Source organism: Oryctolagus cuniculus, chromosome X (assembly GCF_051225735.1).
Source record: "Oryctolagus cuniculus isolate XC-2025 breed Fujian yellow rabbit chromosome X, ASM5122573v1, whole genome shotgun sequence".
In the NCBI taxonomy this organism is placed as follows: domain Eukaryota; kingdom Metazoa; phylum Chordata; class Mammalia; order Lagomorpha; family Leporidae; genus Oryctolagus; species Oryctolagus cuniculus.
In genome coordinates this window covers 84753405-84772898 of record NC_142888.1, presented here as the reverse complement: position 1 = coordinate 84772898, position 19494 = coordinate 84753405, and the positions used below count along the sequence as shown (strand labels likewise).

The following is a 19494-nucleotide window of genomic DNA, read 5'->3' as shown; positions in this document are numbered from 1 at the left end:
TTTGCAAATATTTTCTCCCATTTTTGTAGGTAGTCTTTTGACTCTTTTGATTGCATTCTTTGATGCACAAAGTTTTTTTATGTTTAATGTAGTCCCATTTATCTTTTTTTGCTCTTATTGTCTGTGCTTTTGGGGTTATATCCAAAAAATCATTACCTAGTCCAGTGTCACTAAGCCTTTCCTATACATTTTATTCCAGTCATTTTGTAGTTTTAGGTCTTATGTTTAGGTCTTTAATCCATTTTGAGCTAGTTTTTGTATATATTGTATAATAAGGGTTTAACTTCATAATTTAGGATGTGGATATACAGTGTTCCAGCAGCGTTTATTGAAGAGATTGTCCTTTTTCCATTGAGTGATCCTGGTACTGCTGTGGAAGATCATTTTATCATATTGCTAGAGTTCATATTAGTTCTGTATATTCTATTGCATTGGTTGACTTGTCTGCTTTTGTACTGGTACCATATTGTTTTGATCACTGTAGCTTTGTGATATGTTTTGAACTCAGGATATTTGAATCCTTTGACTGTGTTCTCCTTCAAAGCTGTTTTACCTATTCAGGATCTCTTGAGATTCCATATGCACTTTAGAATCTATCTTTCTATTTCTGCAAAAAATATCATTGAGATTTTGATAGGCATTGCATTGAATCTGTATATTGCTTTGCATAGTATGGACATCTTAATAATATCAAGTCTTCCAATCTCTGAGGATAAGATATTTTTCCATTTATTTTTGTATTCTTGTCAGCAGTATTTTATAGTTTCCCATTGGTATACTTCAATATACTCAATAAAAAATTTGGTATAAATAAAAACATTTTGCTAAACCTTGCTTTTCCAATAAAATCAGGGTACAGATCTATAGATGTATTTTCCATTGGTGCTTCCAATTCTTTGCTGCTTGGCAAAATTACTGAATATGCCAAAGGTTTTACTTATTTAGGCAATGACGCCTTAGCTGGCTCCTTTATTCAATTGAATGGGACCAGGGTCTGCACCCCATCTTTCTCTTTATTCACTATCATTATTCCTTAAGAATAAGGTTTTTTAGTGACTCTGAACCTGAGGCCCTAGCAGGACTGCTTAAGGGTGGCAGTATACACCCTTGTCTTCTGTTTTTACGTTTTATTTATTTGAAAGTTAAAAATAGAGATAGAGACAGACATAAGAGACACAGAGAGAGAGACCTCCCCAAGCACCTGCATCAGCTGGGGTCTGGACCAGGCCAAAGCCAGGAGCTGGGACTTCCATCCAGGTCTCCCACATGGGTGGCAGGGATCCAGGAAGTTGAGTCATCACCTGATGCCTCCCAAGATGTGCATTATCAGGAAGCTAGAATTGGAAGCACAACCAGTACTTGAACCTAGGTACTGTGATATGGGATGTAGGCATCTCAAGTGATGTCTTAACTCCTATGCCCAATGTCCCTCCTTCTTCTTACTTATTTTTTAAAACTTTTATTTAATAAATATAAATTTCAGAAGTATAACTTTCCTCCTGACTTCTTAAACAGGGTATATGAAGTATAATAATTTGATCTTTTTGACTAAGTATCATTTAGTATTAGGACTATCAATTGTTATGTTTTCCTATTAGTATAGTGAAATAGGACTTATTGAAATGTTTTTTAAAGAAGACTCATTTTTTTTTAAAAAAAACTTTATTTTATTTATTTGGAAGTCAGAGTTATAGACACACAGAGAGAGAGACAAAGAGATCTTCCATCTGCTGCTTCCCCCCTCCCCCCAAATATCCTCAATGGTTGGGCAGGGCTAGGCCACAGCTAGGAGCCAGGAGCTTCTTCCAGGTCTCCCACATGGGTGTCAGGGGCCCAAGCACTTGAGCCATCCTCAACTGCTTTCCCAGGCACATTATCAGGGAGCTGAATTGGAAGTGGAGCAGCCAGGACTCCAATCTGTGCACATATGAGATGCCAGCATTGCAGGTGGTGGCTTTACCCACTACACCATGATGCCAACCCCTGAAATGTTTTTTAATGTTTACCCTTGTACCAAATGGTCAGAACATTTAGGCTCTCTCTCTCCCTCTCTCTTTCTGTGTGTGTGTGTCTATAAATCCATATTAGGTTATTATGATTCTCTGTCTCTTTCTTTGTCATTTGGCCCTTCTTGTTGCTTTCAACCCTACTTTTGTAAAATTGAGCTCCATTTCTCAGCTCAGTAGGCTCAAAAAAAAATCTTCTTGGTTGGACTTGATGCCTGAAGTCAATGCTTCTCAAGGATGTTTAGAGGTTCAGGACTTGTCTTCTCTATCTAGTCTGTTTTGTTTATTTGTGGGCTTGCTGTAGTTTGGAAAGCTTTGTTGTAGAACTAAGAAATAAATCTCCAACAACAGGAACCACTGGGGCCCTTACAACCAGCAGATCACATAAATTTTCCTTCTTTCAAGCTCTTTTCACACTTGTGCTTCAATTGGAGGTTTTCAGCTGGAGCTATTGGCAAGAATACTTGGTAGCAGAAACATTTCAACATTAACTTTAGCCTAGATCACTTCTTCTCATCAGATAAACAGTCTTCAAAAGGTGTCACATGAAAAGGCACCTTCCGTTTGGGGCTCTGGAGAGGAGCATTTGGGACATTTACAGGGAGTTCAGAATGAGGAGTATTTTTAGACTTTGCTATAGGGGTCATGATGGATGATAGAAGGTAGAAATGGGAGCTGCCTTCAGTGGGCGGTTACTGTGAAATTCAGAATAGGGGGAGAACTGTGACACTGTGCGTACTGTATAGGTGTAGCAGAAACAGTTCAAAGTTCTAGACATGTGAACAGAATGTAATGGATATTAAATGGCTATGGGTGCATCTAAAAGTCATAATTGGGAAAAGTAAGGAAGAAAGTTTTTAATTGTCCTTCCCTTAACACATATGTTTTCAGTACTTATAAAAATGGAATTGTTTCAACTTCTCAGAGATATTAGAATTTGAGTGTGCTTGCTGATCCCAACTTGGGTGAAATGTAAGATATGTGAAACTGGAGTACAAGCTTAGAAATGTAAGTACATTTTCTACTGGCCACACCCAGGTGTAAGCTCTTACTAAACACTTAATTTGGGGCATATTGACATTTCTTCAAACTTTACAAGGTACTTGAAAACCCATCTTCTCATTTACTTTTCACTACAGCCTTGCAGGGAAGGTATTGTCTCCATTTTATGGATGAGGAAGGATAATTTTAGAGAGTTTAAAAGAATCACCTTGGGCTGTTGTTGTGGCATAGCAGGTTAGGCTGCAGCCCAGATGCTGGCATCCCATATAGGTGCCAATTTGAGTACCTGCTACTCCACTTCTGGTCCAGCTCCCTGTTAATGAGCCTGCTAAAGCAACAGAAGATGGTCCAAGGCCTTGGGCACCTTCCACCCATGTGGGAGACCGGGATGAAGCTCCTGGCTCCAGGAGGCCATGGGGGGTGGTGGTGAACCAGAGTACAAAAGGTCTCTGTCTCTCCCTCTGTCTTTCAAATGAATAAACTAATTAAAAAAAGAGTCACCCAAGGTGACTTGGCAATAAAATGGCAGAGCAGAAAGAGAACTCAGCTTTCCTAATTCACAGACCAGCATTTTTGTCTACTTTTCTTTCTATAAAACTTGGAGAACAAATTTGTTAAAAAGATAAATTCAGCCAAATTAAAATGTTAAAGAGTTTGAGCCCTGATTCATGAATTGGGCAGCACCAAACTGCAAGTGGTTCACCTCCACAGACTGGGCATGAAAGAAAAACTTCTAGTGGAAGTAAGACAAAGAAAATATTTAATTGGTTAAGGTGGAAGGGTTCTAGTTAGAGGTTAGTTGGTGGTTTCTGATTGGTTAAAGTTAAATTTCATTGTATTGTTTACACTAAGTTGGGTATGAAATATTTGCTAAATATGACCGAAGACCCTGGGGCTGTCTCAGCCTAATGGCCTCCTAATTAAATGTTTTTATTAACATAAAGATTTTTTTATTTTTTCAAAAGGCAGAGTTACAGATAGAGAGAGGGACAGAGAGGGAGATCTTCCATCCACTGGTTCACTTTTCAAGTGGCCACAATGGCCAGAGCTTCTTCCAGGTCTCCCTCACAGAGGGAGGGGCCCAAGGACTTGGGCCATCTTCTACTGCTCTCCCAGGCCATAGGCAGAGAGCTCGATCAGAAGAGGAGCAGCCAGGACTTGAACTGGTACCCATATGTGATGCTGTACTGCAGGCAGAGGCTTAGCCTACTATGGCTACCATAGTGCTAGCCCCAAAAGATTTATTTGATTTAAAAAGCAGAGTTACAGAGATGGGGGGGGGGGCGGTGAAAGGGAGGGAGACAAGGAGGAAGGGAGAGAGAGAATCTTGCTTCTGCTTGTTCACTCCCCAAATGGCTACAATGGCAAGGGCTCTGCCCGGCTGAAGCCAGAAGCCTGGAAATCCACCTGAGTCTTCCATGTAGGTGGCAGGAGCCCAAGCACTTGGACTATCTTCTGTGGCTTTCTGAGTCACACTAGCATGGACCTGTATCGGAAGTGAAGCAACTGGGACTCGATCCACTGCTCATATGCGATGTGGGCATTACAGGTGGTAGCTTAATTAGAGCCACAATGCTGGCTCTAATTAAATTATTTTTAAAAAAGAAAAGAATAATTAATAAATTCATGAATCTCTAGTAAAAGTGGGTCTATAAATATAAATAACATTTTGTAGTTTTATAAATTGAAAATCTGATAAATTAGCCTTATGGATAATATCTGAAATGTGTAACTGCTTGCATGTATCTGTGTGTACGGGGGTGGAGGGGGTGGGACACATTTGGAACTGTATCTCTGGTGCTAATAAGGAAAGAACAATTTTTTGTTAGCATAATTTTGATCTGTTTTTCTAGTCTGTTCCAGAGATAAACCTAATGCAGAGACTTACCTTTTTCTTTTTTCTTTAATTAAGGTATACTTACAATGAAATATACAAATCTTAAGTATATAGTTCAATGAAATTTTATATACATGGGAACTCTACTGAGATCAATATGTAGATATTTCTAGTTCCTTGTCAGGTTTCCTCTTGCATCTTCCCAGCCAATACCTTGTCCCAAGTGTAACAGCTATTCTGATGGCTAATATCATAGGTTCATTTTGCCTGATTTCAAACTTTATATAAATAAAATCATACTATATGTAATATTTTGTTTTTGACTTCTTTGGTTTAATAAATATCTGTTAGATTTCATTTTTTTCTTTGATGTGTAGTATTCCCATGTGTGATACACCACATTTTTAATCCATTCACCTATTTATGAACATATGGATTTTTTTTAGATTTTGAATATTATAAGTAATATTCTAAGACATTTTGACCATATCTTTTGATAGATACAGACACTCATTTTTCTTGCCTGTAAACCAATGTATGGACTCTCTATGGTAGGTGAAATAAGAAGTTTTTTTTAAAATTTTATTGATTTATTTGAGAGGTAGAGTTACAGACAGTGGGAGGGAGAGACAGAAAGGTCTTTCATCTGTTGGTTCACTCCCCAGATGGATGCAATGACCAGAGCTGAGCTGATTCAAAGCCAGGAACCAGGAGCTTCTTCTGGGTCTCCCACGTGGATGCAGGGGCCAAGCACCTGGGCCACCTTCCACTGCTTTCCTAGGCCATAGCAGAGAGCTAGATTGGAAGAGGAGCAGCCAGGACCAGAACTGGTACCTATATGGGATGCAGGCGCTGCAGGTGCAGGATTTACCTACTATGCCACAGTGCTGCCCCCCCCCCCCAATTTTTTTTGACAGGCAGAATTAGACAGTGAGAGAGAGAGAGAGACAGGGAGAAAGGCCTTCCTTCCATTGGTTCACCCCCCAAATGGCCACCACAGCCGGCGTGCTGGGGCCGGTGCTGCACCGATCTGAAGCCAGGAGCCAGGTGCTTCCTCCTGGTCTCCCATGCGGGTGCAGGGCCCAAGCACTTGGGCCATCCTCCACTGCCTTCCCGGGCTACAGCAGAGAGCTGGACTAGAAGAGGAGCAACTGGGACAGAACTGGCGCCCCAACTGGGACAAGAACCCGGAGTGCCAGCGCCGCAGGCCGAGGATTAGCCTATTAGCCTAGTGAGCCACGGCGCCGCCCCCCCCCCCGCCCAATTTTTTTTTTAGCTTGGAAAAAAACTTAATGAAGGAACTGATAGCTGAACACCTTAAAGAAAACCCATTTTATAAGGAGCCATTGTTGGAGATGAAAATGGGTCTGTGTTTTCTTTAACAGGTCAAGATTCCTTGCCAGTTCCACATTAGAGACTATTTTGATTTTGATCAGTGGGCTGGGTCCTTCATGCTTGTGGGTAGATATTTATTTTCCCAGTGTCTGGCACATAGGGTGCACATCAGGGATGAGGAGCCATTTAATTGCAAGCTGTATCTTTTTTGGATGGAATCAAATTGTCTTTTCTTGGGTAATGTGGCTCAAATGATCATAAAATAACATTGAAAAATCAAGTTCACTTTGCAGAAATTTGCCTTAGGATTAACTTGGAATATATGTTTTGTTTTGAAAGTGAAGGTACACATATAATTTTAGGTAATTTAAAAACTTTACTCTGGCAGTATGATTTTACATTACTTCGAAGGTAAAGAATTTTTAAACATCATATGTCTGCTGGCAACATTTACTAATGAAGTGTGAAGTTGAAACGGTATGGGGAAAATTCTTGTGGTGTGGGAAGCGGGTGAGGTGGTTGTAAACCAAGGAGAAAAACTGGGAAAGTACTCCAAATGAAGCATACGGTTTCTGGAAAGGACTCTGGACTTTTCCCAGGGTGCTGTAACATTCAGCAGCTGCAAGACAGAGACCAACTGTAACCCTTTCCTCAACAAAGATAGTCACTTCCAGCCTTTTTTCCCTTTTAAACAGAATTTAAATTGAAAATGAATGTTAGGAAAACTACAATTTGCTTTACAGGAAATTACTTGGCATACCATTTTGTTCTATAAATTGTAGAATATCTACACTTAGCTTGGGTGTACTGGAAAGCTTTTGGGGCTCCATGAAGCCTGGTTTAAGTCCAGAATCCTTGCCAGGGCTACCAAGGTTGGCATTCCCTGACCCTACCTGCCTCTTCAGCCTCAATCCTTGCCAGTCTTCATGGGTCAGCATTATTCCATAGTCTCACAGCCCTCATGTTTTGGTACAAGCTTCCTCTAAATGGATTGTCCTTTCCTTGCCCAGTTTGCTTAACTCAGTCTCATCCTTTGAGGCTGAGTGCTGCTGAGTGCTGTTTTCCAAAGCCTTCTTTGTGCCCTCGATTGGTTTAGGTGACTTTCTTCTATGTCCCATAGGCCCCCCCCCATGCAGTCACCATACTGTAGTAAAATGAACTCACTCCTCACTTTTTCCATTAAACTTGGAGTTACTAAGGTCTGTTGCTAACCTCAGGGCCTAGCATTGTGCTAGGCACATGGTAGGCATTCAGTAAAAGATTATTAAATTACCATTTGGATGTACATATCAGTCAGCCTTTAGACATCTTTAGTGTGCCTATTCTGTCAATAAGCTGGTGGGCCTTAGAGGACAACTTATTGCAGGCACTATGACTACTAGAGCTGTAGAAGTTACAGAGATGAACACTGCATGGACTTAGACTGTAAGGAATTCATCTCAGTAACAGAGAGATGACATCTGAAAAGAACAATAATCTAAAGTACAAAGTGCTCAGTGTCATAAAGGAGCTATGAAGAGAGGTTTAAAAGAGGGAACAAGGGCTTCTTGTTGGGAGAATTGAGGAAGAAGTGTTCATCAATCATTTAAGGTAGGATTTAAGGGCAAATAAGACACGAATGCACAAAGGTAAGAATCTCCAATGTGTCGTGTTGTTTGTTTTGGCTGAAAAGAGTAGATATTATGAAGGAGTAATGAGCAGTGGGAAATAAGTAGAAATGTAGGAAGCTCCCTATAGCAAAAGGCCTTAAATTCCAACCTGATGAGTCTGTTTGATTCCTATCAGGTGGAAAAATCTTGGAAGCGTATGGAAGGTTTTTTTTTAGCAGTTTAGTGATGCCAGCAGAGAGATCTCTTAAAATTAGTCTGGCAACGGTATATCCTAGTGAATCATTATTAAGTAATTAATTTCTAGGCTGATAGTTTTACTTCATAGTGTGGAAAAACTCCAAGGCCTTTAGCTCCTTGACCTTTTTGCACCACTCTTTTCTTCTGAAAATCTGGATGAGGTAACAGATCATATGACCAGTTAGCTCTGATAAATAAAAACTGAAATTGACAAGGAAGAGAAATACTACCAAGACAGAAATGTTTCATAAAAATGCATAGACATGTAAAGGGTTGTTTGCTTAGGAACTGTGTCCAAAACATTGCCTCCCGTTGACTGGAAAAATCCGGACACAGTATGTGAATTATATTGTTAATATTTATTCCTTTGGGGTTAGTTTAGATCACTTCCAGTTAAATATAGCTATGGTGTTCTGACCTCAGACTGTCTACTCTTACTCTCCCTTATAAACAGTGGGAACTGCATTGTCAGTTTGTTTTATAGCATGTTATATAACCAGAGCATCTGGTTTCTTGCCACCTAGGCCATGCCTTCAACACTTTATGCATGGATTATTGCAACATTTTTCTCACTGATCTCCTTGTCTCCAGTGCCTTTACTCCGGCTTTCATCATAACAGCTACATATGTTGGGCAGGATACTGCATGGAGAATATTATTAGCTCAGTATGAATCCCGGATATACTGCTTCCTAGCCATCTAACCTTGGAAAAATCATTTCACTTCTTCAAGACTCAGTTTGCTCAGTTCTAAAGTAGAGGTAATGGTCTCTGCCCTGCCTATCTTATGAGTATGCCTCCAGGATCATATGAAAATCCTTTGAAAACTGTCAGTGGCCTTACAAAGAGTTGGACTTCAGTAGCTTGTTTTACACCCTCGGCAATCCAGTCCCATGGCACTTCTGTAATTTCATTTGTCTGTATTCCCTAGAACCTACCTCCTTCTCCAATGCTTGCATGCCCACTTTATTCACCTCATCTGGCATAACCTCCTCTCTTATCTCTGCTCATCAAAAGCCAAGCAATAAATTTAAGAACCAGTTCAAATCCTACTTCCTTCTTGAAATCTTTCCTGATGACTCCCATGTTCATCATTCCCCATGCCTTTTCTGAATTTTGACAGTACTTAGTTATTGTCAACCCTTGCCTATATACTGCCTTTTATTATTCTTTCTTTTACAGAGGCTTATATCTTTAATTAGATTGTGGTTTTATGATGCTTTAGCTGGTTCTCTTCTCATTTAGTGAATGTTTATGAAGATATTTCTTCTGTATTCCTCACAGAATGATGTTCATATGCTAATAAACAATTGTTGATTCATTTATTTAGAAATTCACATGCACACTCTTAAAAGAGAGAGACAAATGAACCCATCACCTCTTCCTAGAGCTTGGAATATTCTTAACAACTCCCCCAACTTCTATCTTCTATGAAACCAAAGAAAAGATTTTAGAATAGAACTATCCAGTAGAGTTCTCTGAGATGATGAAAGTGTCCTGTATTTGTGCTGTTTATTATCATAGCCACTAACCACATATAGTTATTGAGTGTCTGAAATGTGACTGGTACAATTGAGGAACCAAATTATTTCATTTTTATTAATTTAAACAGCAGCAAGTGACAAGTGATTTTTTAAATCACAACAACACAGTGAAAAACACATTTTGTGAAGGACATTGTGTTAAGTAAAATAAGCCAGATGAAAAAAGACAAACACTGCATGTTCTCCTATCATATGTTGAAGCCTAAAAATGATGATCTGAACATAGGATAATGATAATGAGAGGCCAGGAAAGGTGGGGGATAGGGTGCAGAGGGGGAAGGGAGTTGGAGGGAGGTTAGATAATGGGTACTAAATCAGAATTACCAACCTGGACCTGGTGTGTTCTTCACACATTGAATATGAGTTGAATTATCACACTGTACCCCATAAATTTGTTCAATTAATAATAATTAAGAATGAAAAAATATTTAAAAAGAAAGAAAAATACATTTTAAATTGCAACCTGGTTTATGTACACAAAAACAAGTTTCATGAAACAATACTTATCATTATATGCAACATAGTCCAATATTTTCTTTTTTATTCAACTTCATTTTTAAAAAGGATTTATTTATTTGAAAGGCAGTGTTAGAGAGGGTGAGTCAGATAGAGAGAGAGAGAGAGAGAGAGGGAGAGGGATCTTCTATCCATTGGTTTACTACCCAAATGGCCACAATGGCTAGGGCTGGGCTAGGCCAAAACCAGGAGCCTGGAACTACATTTAGGTCTCCCACATGGATGGTAGGGGCCCAAGTACTTGGGCCATCTGCTGCTGCTTTCCCAGGAGCATTAGCAGCGAGCTGGATTGGAAGTGGAGCAGCCAGGACTTGAACTGGCACTCATATGGGATGCCCACATTGCAAGCAACAGGGTAAACCACTGTGTGACAATGATGGCTCCTGTTCAATTTCATTTTTTAAAAATGGTGATTGCAACCCACTATATAGATTTTCACAATCCACTGATAAATGATGATATGCTGTTTTAAAAACACAGCTTCTTTTGTAGTTAGAGAATTTGAGGCCCAAAGAAGTACAGTAGGTTCTCCAAGTTCACATAGTCATTTAATGGCAGGGTGGGACTAGAATCTAAATTTTGGAATTTCTTTGGCTAGAGCTATTTCTAACAGGGATAAGAGATGTTTCCTCCTTTTCTATTTTCCTCACCATGCTGAATGTTAGAGAAAATTAGTTAGCACAATATTCATTTTGACTAAATATTGTCCCTGCATCTTTATTCCTATATGACCCAAGAGATCAGTCTTTGAGTATTACAGCCTTTTAGTTTGATTTTAGTGTCCACATTTGAAGATAAAATAGGAGGCTCACTTCTGACCCACTCTGTCACTTGGCAGTGGCAAGTGGCACTAATGTGAAACTGTTCCCCTTGCGAATACAACTGCGTTTTTTCTTTTTTGACAGGCAGAGTGGACAGTGAGAGAGAGAGACAGAGAGAAAGGTCCTCCTTTTCTGTTGGTTCACCCCACAATGGCCGCTGCGGCCCGTGTGCTGCGTCGATGAAGCCAGGAGCCAGGTGCTTCTCCTGGTCTCCCATGCAGGTGTAGGGCCCAAGCACTTGGGCCATCCTCCACTGCACTCCCGGGCCACAGCAGAGAGCCTCCAGTTACTCAGTGACAACTGACTAGCAGGTTGATGAGAGAGAGCATGCGGCCTCTGGGTGCGGAGAAATGAAAGGGAGATATAGGAGCCAGTTGCCTGAATTGGTCAGCTTATGCTGTGTGCATGTGTTGAGGTACTGCACTGTAAAAAAAATTACAAATATTGCATGTTAATAAAAAAAAATTTAAAAACCCTTTTGATGAAGAATCAAGGTGATTCCCATCTCAGTTTGTGGAAGACATGCCTCAAGTCTTGCATTATATAGCCAGTCAAGGATTTTTCTCCATTCATGAATCCAGTGGGTTACCCCTTTCTGAGTGCTTTATCAACAAAGATAATAGCCTTTTCAATGGTGCAATCTTCTGAGTACTGATTTTTTTTAATCAGAGGTATTTAGACTCTCCTCTCAAACTTAGTCATTTTTTCTTCTTTCTGAAAAGATGCAGTTCTCCAAAAATATCAGAGTTATCAAAAGCAAAAAGAGGTAGCAGTGTGGAGGTGAAATAGTCTGTGTTATGTGCATTCTTGACCAGTTTGCACATGGAATCCAATTTCCTTGTGGAAGTTTTCAAGTGCATTTCAGTCATCAGACAGCAGGCAGCAATTTGTGCCTAAGTGAAAACCACCACCACAACAAACATACACTTATAAGGCAAGAAGTTTTCAAAAAGCATCCCTTTAAAGCAAACTCAGAAACAACTCAGTACTGTATTACATTTGTCAGTGGAATTACTGTTATGTCAGTGGGATGAATTGATTGGAATCTTTAAACACTATTGTATTCTCTGTACCCAAGTGGTTACCTACAGCCCTATTGACTTTTCTAGCAGAAAATCCATGGATGTTACCCCCTTAACATTGGTCCTTTGCCAACTGGACTGGTTATTACTTTTCTGACTTGCCCTGAAATTTGTCAGATGCAACCTCTTGTGCTCTAACACAAGTCAGTTAAACAGACCCTTATAAAGTCCTCTCTGGCTGAATGTTAACCCTTTGGTTAAGATTCTCCAATATAAGTCTAAAAAGGACACTATTCTTTTAGGGACTCAGAGTTTGTACTGATCTGTAGACAAATCATTCATGTATTTTGCATTATTTGACAACCTAGCATTGCTAGGCTGTGACTTACTAAGTTTATGAAAACTAACAATTTTGAATGTAAAAATTGAAATGCTAAGAATTGTTGCCCGGTCTTTTTTTCTTTTTTTAAGATCGATCGATTGATCTATCTATCTATCTGAAATTCAGAGTTACACACACACACACAGGGAGAGAGAGAGAGAGAGAGAATGAATCTGCCATCCAGTGGTTCACTACCCAGATGACCAAAACGGCCAGGGCTGGGCCATTCCGAAGCCAGGAACCAGGAGCTTCTTCTGGGTCTCCCTCATGGGTGCGGGGGCCCAAGCACTTGGACCATCTTCTGCTACTTCTACAGCTTCTACTGCCATAGCAGAGAGCTGGATCGGAAGTGGAGCAGCAGGGTCTTGAACCAGCACCCGTATGGAGTTCCTGCAAGGCAGGTGGCAGCTTTACCCACTATGCCATAGCTCTGGCCCCAGCCTTTGTTCTTCACTGGGGATGTGAATAGTTCTTCTCACAAGCCAGGGCTCTTCTGGGGCCCACAGCTATCACTGACAGGCTTATTTAGATTCTTCTGTAATTAGTTGGTGGGAAGGAGAGACTTGAGGACCTGGACTCTTAGTTTGGCTTCTTTAGTATCTGAGAAGCTGTCTTAAAATACCAGCCTTGGCCGGCACCGCGCCTCAATAAGCTAATCCTCCGCCTTGCGGTGCCGGCACACCGGGTTCTAGTCCCAGTTGGGGCGCCGGATTCTGTCCCGGTTGCTCCTCTTCCAGGCCAGCTCTCTGCTGTGGCCAGGGAGTGCAGTGGAGGATGGCCCAAGTACTTGGGCCCTGCACCCCATGGGAGACCAGGATAAGTACCTGGCTCCTGCCATCAGATCAGCGCGGTGTGCCGGCCGCAGCACGCCTGCCGCGGCGGCCATTGGAGGGTGAACCAGCGGCAAAGGAGGACCTTTCTCTCTGTCTCTCTCTCACTGTCCACTCTGCCTGTCAAAACAAACAAAGAAACAAACAAACAAACAAACAAAAAAAAAAACAAAAAACCAGCCTCATGTAAATGACTCTTGACCCTGTTCTGTTTCCAGCACCTCTCCAGAAACAGTCAGTTGCTCAGGTTCACCAAAGAGGAGGAAGAAGCGCTTTGTAGAACCTCCACTCATCCTCAATGCAAGTGACTAGAGATTTAGTCGTTTGCCAGCAGGAACAGAGATCCTGGGCTGGCCTGAGCCCCTTCCAGTCACCCCAGAGGGCTGTCTTCCTAGTCTGGGAGGTGTCCCCACAGCTCTGAGTTCCTGCATAGCCAGCACCAGGACTAGAAAACTCTAAATCATTATTAAGCTTCATAAAAGCTATGGCTGTGTTCAGCCACACTCCCTTCACCCTAGCTGCTTAAGTGCCTGATCCCACCTTCCACTTCCTGTTCCTGGCACACTGAGGGGTCTGCACAGGCTTTATCCACCAAAGACCATTTTTCTCCTGTTGGTGCCCAAAGACTTTAGAGCCAAGGCACACTTACTCAGTGCAGCCTTAGAGGTACTGCAGGTGGCTTGGTTCAGTGGTTTCTAAGAATTAAGAGCATTGTGGGGGTAGGGAGGGCATCTTAGATGGTGCTGAACTTGAAGCCCAAACACACTGACTTGTTAGCTTACAGGGAAATAGTCTAAGGGTGGAAATGAGGTCGTTTGTTGCTGTTTGTAAGGAATTACAAATTGAATTGCCCTGTGGCTGCCCCCCCCCCCCCAGGCAGGTGACAGGAAGGCTCTAGTTCTTTCCACCTGAGTGGAAGCTGGGGTTTTGGGGAATGGGGAACCAGAGCAGTAGCCCCTGGGCAAGGTGGGTGCTGGGAGGAGCTGGAGTCCAGGAGGGGTATCACCAAATGCATTTGAAAGATGTGTTCTATGCTGGGGACTGTCTGTACTTGGAAGTTTAAATAGTGTTAGCATCCTGTTCTCAAAGTCTAGGCTGCATTAAGAAATTATTAGTCTGTATTTTTATTAAGCCTTAAAACTTTTTAAATGCATTTGGTGCTAACATTTTTTAGAGCTGTATCAAAACAAAAAACCTGTACTTAACATCGCGATGTAATTTTGATAGGAACGTTTTCTTATTGTTACAAAGCAAAATTGGGTATAGCAGTTGAATTAAACTTAGAAATCATGAAAAAAAAAAAAAAGAAAAATAGCACAGGAAGGAGGAGGGAGGGTGAGAAGTGGAGAAGCCGAGATACAAACTGGAGCCCATATGGGATGCTGGCAATGCAGGCAGTTGCTTTACCTGCTACACAACAACCTTGGCCCCACATTACATTTTTTTTTCTTTTTAGTACTCTATGTATTAGTTACTACAAATGAGAGAAAACATATGTATTTGTCTTTTGGGGACTGGCTTATTTCAGTAAGCATAATGATCTCCAATTGCATCCTTTTTTTTTTTTTTTTCAAAAGACAAGATTTCATTCGTTTTTATGGCTGAATCGTATTGCATCGTGTATATACACCACAATTTGTTTGTCCTGTCATCAGTTGGTGAACATCTGGGTTGATCCCATAGCTTGGCTATTGTGAGTTGAGCTGCTATAAACATGGGGGTACAGATAACTCTTTCATATGCTGACTTAATTTTTTTGGTAAATTCCCAAGAGTGGGTCATATAGTAGATCTATTTTCATATTTCTGAGGAATCTCCATGCTGTCTGTTTTTCTAAGTTCTTGGTTGTCGGAAAAGCAGGGCACAGAGGTGAAGACGGGGAAGGGAATGTGTGTAGGTGGGCAGAAGAACAGGGCAGTTAAGTGAACCCAGGAGGAAGCTGGTGGGAGCGCGGTTTAGGCTGTATCAGAGCCTTTGGTCTTCTGCCTTTTCCGTGCCTTCCTAGGCTCTGCTACCCAGCCTTCTAGCCACCAAGCCTCTTCAAATTCCCTATGCAGAACCACTTCTTCTTCACTTGTTATTTAAAAACCTGTGCCTTTGTTAAGTAAATCTGCAGGTCTGACTTGTGTTGGGCTCCACGGGAGCTTCTAGTCTCCCTACACACTCATGTTTTTCTGCCGCCGTCTCATCACCTCACTTGAAAACTGTAAGTTATTTTTGACTCTCTGTGTCTCACTCTTCCCTGCCCCACCCACACTCAGCTGCTTGCCAGGTCCTTTTGGTGTTCCCTCATCCAGGAATTTCCTCCCTTCCCCCTTCCCACTTATATCTTGTTTCCATTAAGGCCCAGCTCTGATGCCAGCCTTTCTAAATGGTGAAAAGCCCACTGAACCCCAGTAGGAATTAATTATTTGTCTCCCCACCCCGTTTCAGACCACTTTCCGTTCTCTACTGCACTCCCTGTTGTTAGTTGTTTCCAAATGTATCCCCTCCGCTTCGCATATAGTAGGTACCCTGTACAGTTTATGGAACAAAACAGCAAGGATCAGTCACCCATTACCATGTCTGTCCCTCTCTGGACCTTTTCTTCTGTTTGTGAAGATGTGACCCGACAGCATATTAAATATGTACAAGGGTCCTTTAAAAAGTTCATGGAAAGTTGAATTAAAATGTAAAAATTTATTTTGGTGCAAAAAACAGAAATACAGACTTCAAAAAGTTCATAGAATTTGTATATTGTAAAAAATGACACAGATTTCAAATTTTTTAAAAAATATTTATTTATTTATTTGAAAGAGTTACACAGAGAGAGGAAAGGCAGAGAGAGAGAGAGAGAGAGAGAGAGAGGTCCTCCATCTGCTGGTTCACTCCCCAACTGGCCACAAAGGCCAAAGCTGTGCCCATCTGAAGCCAGGAGCCAGGAGCTTCTTCCAGATCTCCCACGTGGGTGCAGGGGCCCAAGCACTCAGGCCATCTTCAACTGCTTTCCCAGGTCATAGCAGAGAGCTGAATCAGAAGTGGAGCAGAGTCCATATGGGATGCCAGCACTGCAGGTGGTGGCTTTACCTGCTACACCACAGTGCCCGCCCCTCAATTTTGTTTAGCACCAAAATAAACACATTTGAAATCCGCTTTTCATGAACTTTTTGAAGGTCCCTTGAATGTATTGCTGAAAAGGCTGTTTTTGAACCAGCAATATCCTGACAGGTTAGCCTCTGGTGACCTACAAGGAAGTTACCTTGTGTCTCAGGCCCCTGCTGGCCCTGAAATTCTGTGGTGTTTTGATTTCACTTTGGAGAGTTTGTGATATTTCTTTCTTTAGCATAAGCCCTACAGAATCTGGGAACCTTGATGTCCAAGTGTCTTTGTTAAACTCTATCAGAAAAATTTGTTTTTCAAAGCTATTTTCTCATTTACTTGCAATTCTCCAAAATAACCTTTAGAAATGTATTTAATCACTGAAAAGCATATCATTAAAGTAAAATATCAGCAAAAAATGGCATGGTGAAGCCCTCTGCAGTCTCTCCATAAAGCAACAAATAAATTGGCAGAAATCCTCAGAATCAACTTCTTCAGGACTTGAAACAAAATAAAGGCTCGTAGCAATCCAGGGAACATTTATTCAAGAAAAACAGCTTGCACATTGGTAAGAATAGTGAGCTTTCTGGTGTTTTCACTTGCCCTATTCTCATCTCTTGCTCCCCAACTCTGCAGTAGCCTTGAAAATCTGCAGTCTGCAATCACAGGGAAATTCAGCAGCCTGGCAGCCATCAGAGGAGACAGAATGGGGTTGGAGCGCATTTTTACAGGTCTTCTTCCTGGAAGACCTCACTTACAAGACTATTTATTTCCCCTGACTTGGAGCTGCAGAAAGTCTTTTTTCTAGGGCCTTTTTTTTTTTTGGAAAACCATCAAGCACCATTGATTAACATCTCAGGTGCCTGAGGCAGTGGATAACATTTCCAGCTAACCAGAAAGTTTTAGGAAAAGCTGGGGAAAAATGAGATTCCTGGAAGCTTTAATAGGTTTGAGCATATTCTAGAAGATCATATACGTGCATAGGGCTGTGTGCATTCCCAGGGCTGTACCCAGGTGCAGGAAAGATCTGAACAGGTCCTAAGCACTCACACTCGTTGATCTTGAGCTCTGTACCAGCAGGAAGTGAAGAGTAAGTCAGAGTCATCAACTGCCTGGCTGAGTGTTGAAGACATGCTTCAACATGTACACAGAGTCCTGTGGCTAAGACTAGGAGACTTTTCAGTTCCAGGAGTTTAAGGAAATCCTGGTCTAGTGATTAGCTGGCCATTAAGATAACCCAGCACAGTCTAAAGCAAAATGGAACAGGGCGAAGCCAGTTTGTCCCTCAGACCTTGTGGAAGTGAATTTTTGTTCCACCAGACTACACCTTTGCAGCTCTACCTCTATCTCTTTAAGCAGGCTGAAAGAGCAGGAAACTCAGGCTAATGTTTGGTTAGTTAACATCTTAAGGCCAGACAAACGTAATTTGTGGTTTTTGAGTGCTATAAGTTGATTGTGTTGCAAATGAGGTTTCATTTCTATGCTTGAGCCACTTCCCAGATTGCTTTTTCATCTGCCTGAATTCTCTTTGTGTAGGGCCTGTTGATCCCCAGATTCCCTTGTATGTAATCCCCACGTTGGAATTGCTCTTCACTTCTGTCACTTGCATATTCTCTTCTGTCTTTTATTTGTTCTATACATGTAAGTTCGACTCAGGGCTGCTTATGGCCTGCCAAACTGCATTCTGGGAGTCTGTCTTCTAAGAGGAGAATCCAGAAGAGTCTAGATGGTAATGACCTTCTTGCTGACCTAGCTAGGCCTGAGAGGGGGTGACGAGCGAGAGTTGAATTCTTTGGCTACCATCTTGATCAGAGCCATCCCCAAAGAAGCAGGGCAGTTGTCACGGGCTTTAAAGGGCTGTACTAATTCGACCAGAGAGCTGGGTAGTGAGTCACCAACAGAGGGTTGGCGATAGAGAAATGATTTCTTTTCAGCCAGTACTAAAAAAAGACCCAAGGCTTATATGCAAACATGCTGTACATTCATCCAGTGCCACCCTTTCTTACCCCTACGAGGGCAATGCCAGAGGGGTTGCTCTTTTCCCAAACTCTTCTCAAGATACTTGTTCTCTGCTTTTCTTTCTCCTTTTGGGCTACACTGGATATGCATTTGAAACTTTCTATTGGCTGTGAGGGGCAGACAGTAGGGTGGGGAGGTACACAGCGTGATTTACCCCGCCTTGGTCTACCACCTCCTGGGGATGGCCTGACCTGGGTGATCATTTTTAGCTTGGTATTTCCTGGGCATGGGCCAGGGGCTGAGGCCAGCAAGCAGAGAAGCTAAGAGGGCACAGGCTCCCTGGCAGATTAGGTAGTGATGAGTTTTTGCTGGGGAATGAAATGGCTGTTTGATTTTTTTTAAAGGATTTATTTATTTATTTGAAAGGTAAAGTTACAGAGAGAAGAGGAAAGACTGAAAGAGAGGGGCTGGCACTGTGACATAGCGGATAAAGCTGCTGCCTGCAGTGCCAACATCCCATATGGGTGCTGGTTTGAGACCTGGCTGCTCCACTTCCAATCCAGCTCTCTGCTGTGGCAACTTACAACAAAGTATTTTGAACATGTGAAGTTGTTTTCATAATCAGAAAAGACTCATTTATATATAGGAACCTTTATTTCTGTGAAAACAGCATGCGCCTGCTTTAGGAAACAAAACAAAACAACTTTCAAGTAAGATAAACATATCTCATCATGTCATTTGCTATATGACTTTTAGGGACTACCTTGGGAGAGTGCATGCAGCCACTTGTAGCTACAGAAAAGAACCCTTTCTGTTTCTGAGCTCCTCTCCCCAGAAGGGCAAGGGAGGCTCTAAAAGCTGAGGGAAGGTGTGTTGGGTATTTTGGTTTTGAACTTGGAAAGATATTTTTCTCATAGAAATAGCACCATAAATGTGAAACATACTATCAATTTATTTTTTCTGGTTATAGGTTAAAGTAGGTTTCTGTGGGCCGGCTTGGAAACTTACATGCAACTACAACATTATTTCTCTTGGAAAATTATAAAGAACTTTGGAGATAGGATCTGTTCATAAGTCTTTTAGACAAATGTTTATTTATTCTTTTTTTTATTTGAAAGGGATGGGGGAGGGGGAGGGGAGAGAGAGAGAGAGAGAGAGAGAATGAGAATGAGAATGAGAATGAATCTGCATCCTCTGGTGCACTCCCCAAATGCCTGCAACATCTGAGGCTACACCAGGCCAGCCAGGAGACAACTCTACCCTGGTCTCCCATGTGGGTGGCGTGGATGGACTCAAGTATTTGAGCCATCATCTGC

The 19494-nt window shown here is 41.7% G+C and overlaps 1 protein-coding gene across 2 annotated transcripts in view; it reads left to right on the top strand.

Moving 5' to 3' along the window:
• Positions 1-19494, top strand: part of ATG4A (autophagy related 4A cysteine peptidase) — a 64830-nt gene that overhangs the window by 21313 nt on the left and 24023 nt on the right. Inside the window, exon 1 of one of the 2 annotated variants that reach the window (XM_089323735.1) lies at positions 14899-15347. The exons of the other annotated variant lie outside the window; for it this stretch is intronic. Within the exon in view, the coding sequence (XP_089179861.1) occupies positions 15308-15347 (40 nt within the window). The 5' untranslated portion in view covers positions 14899-15307. Of the gene's footprint in view, positions 1-14898; positions 15348-19494 lie in introns of those variants that run through there. 2 annotated transcript variants of the gene reach the window in all.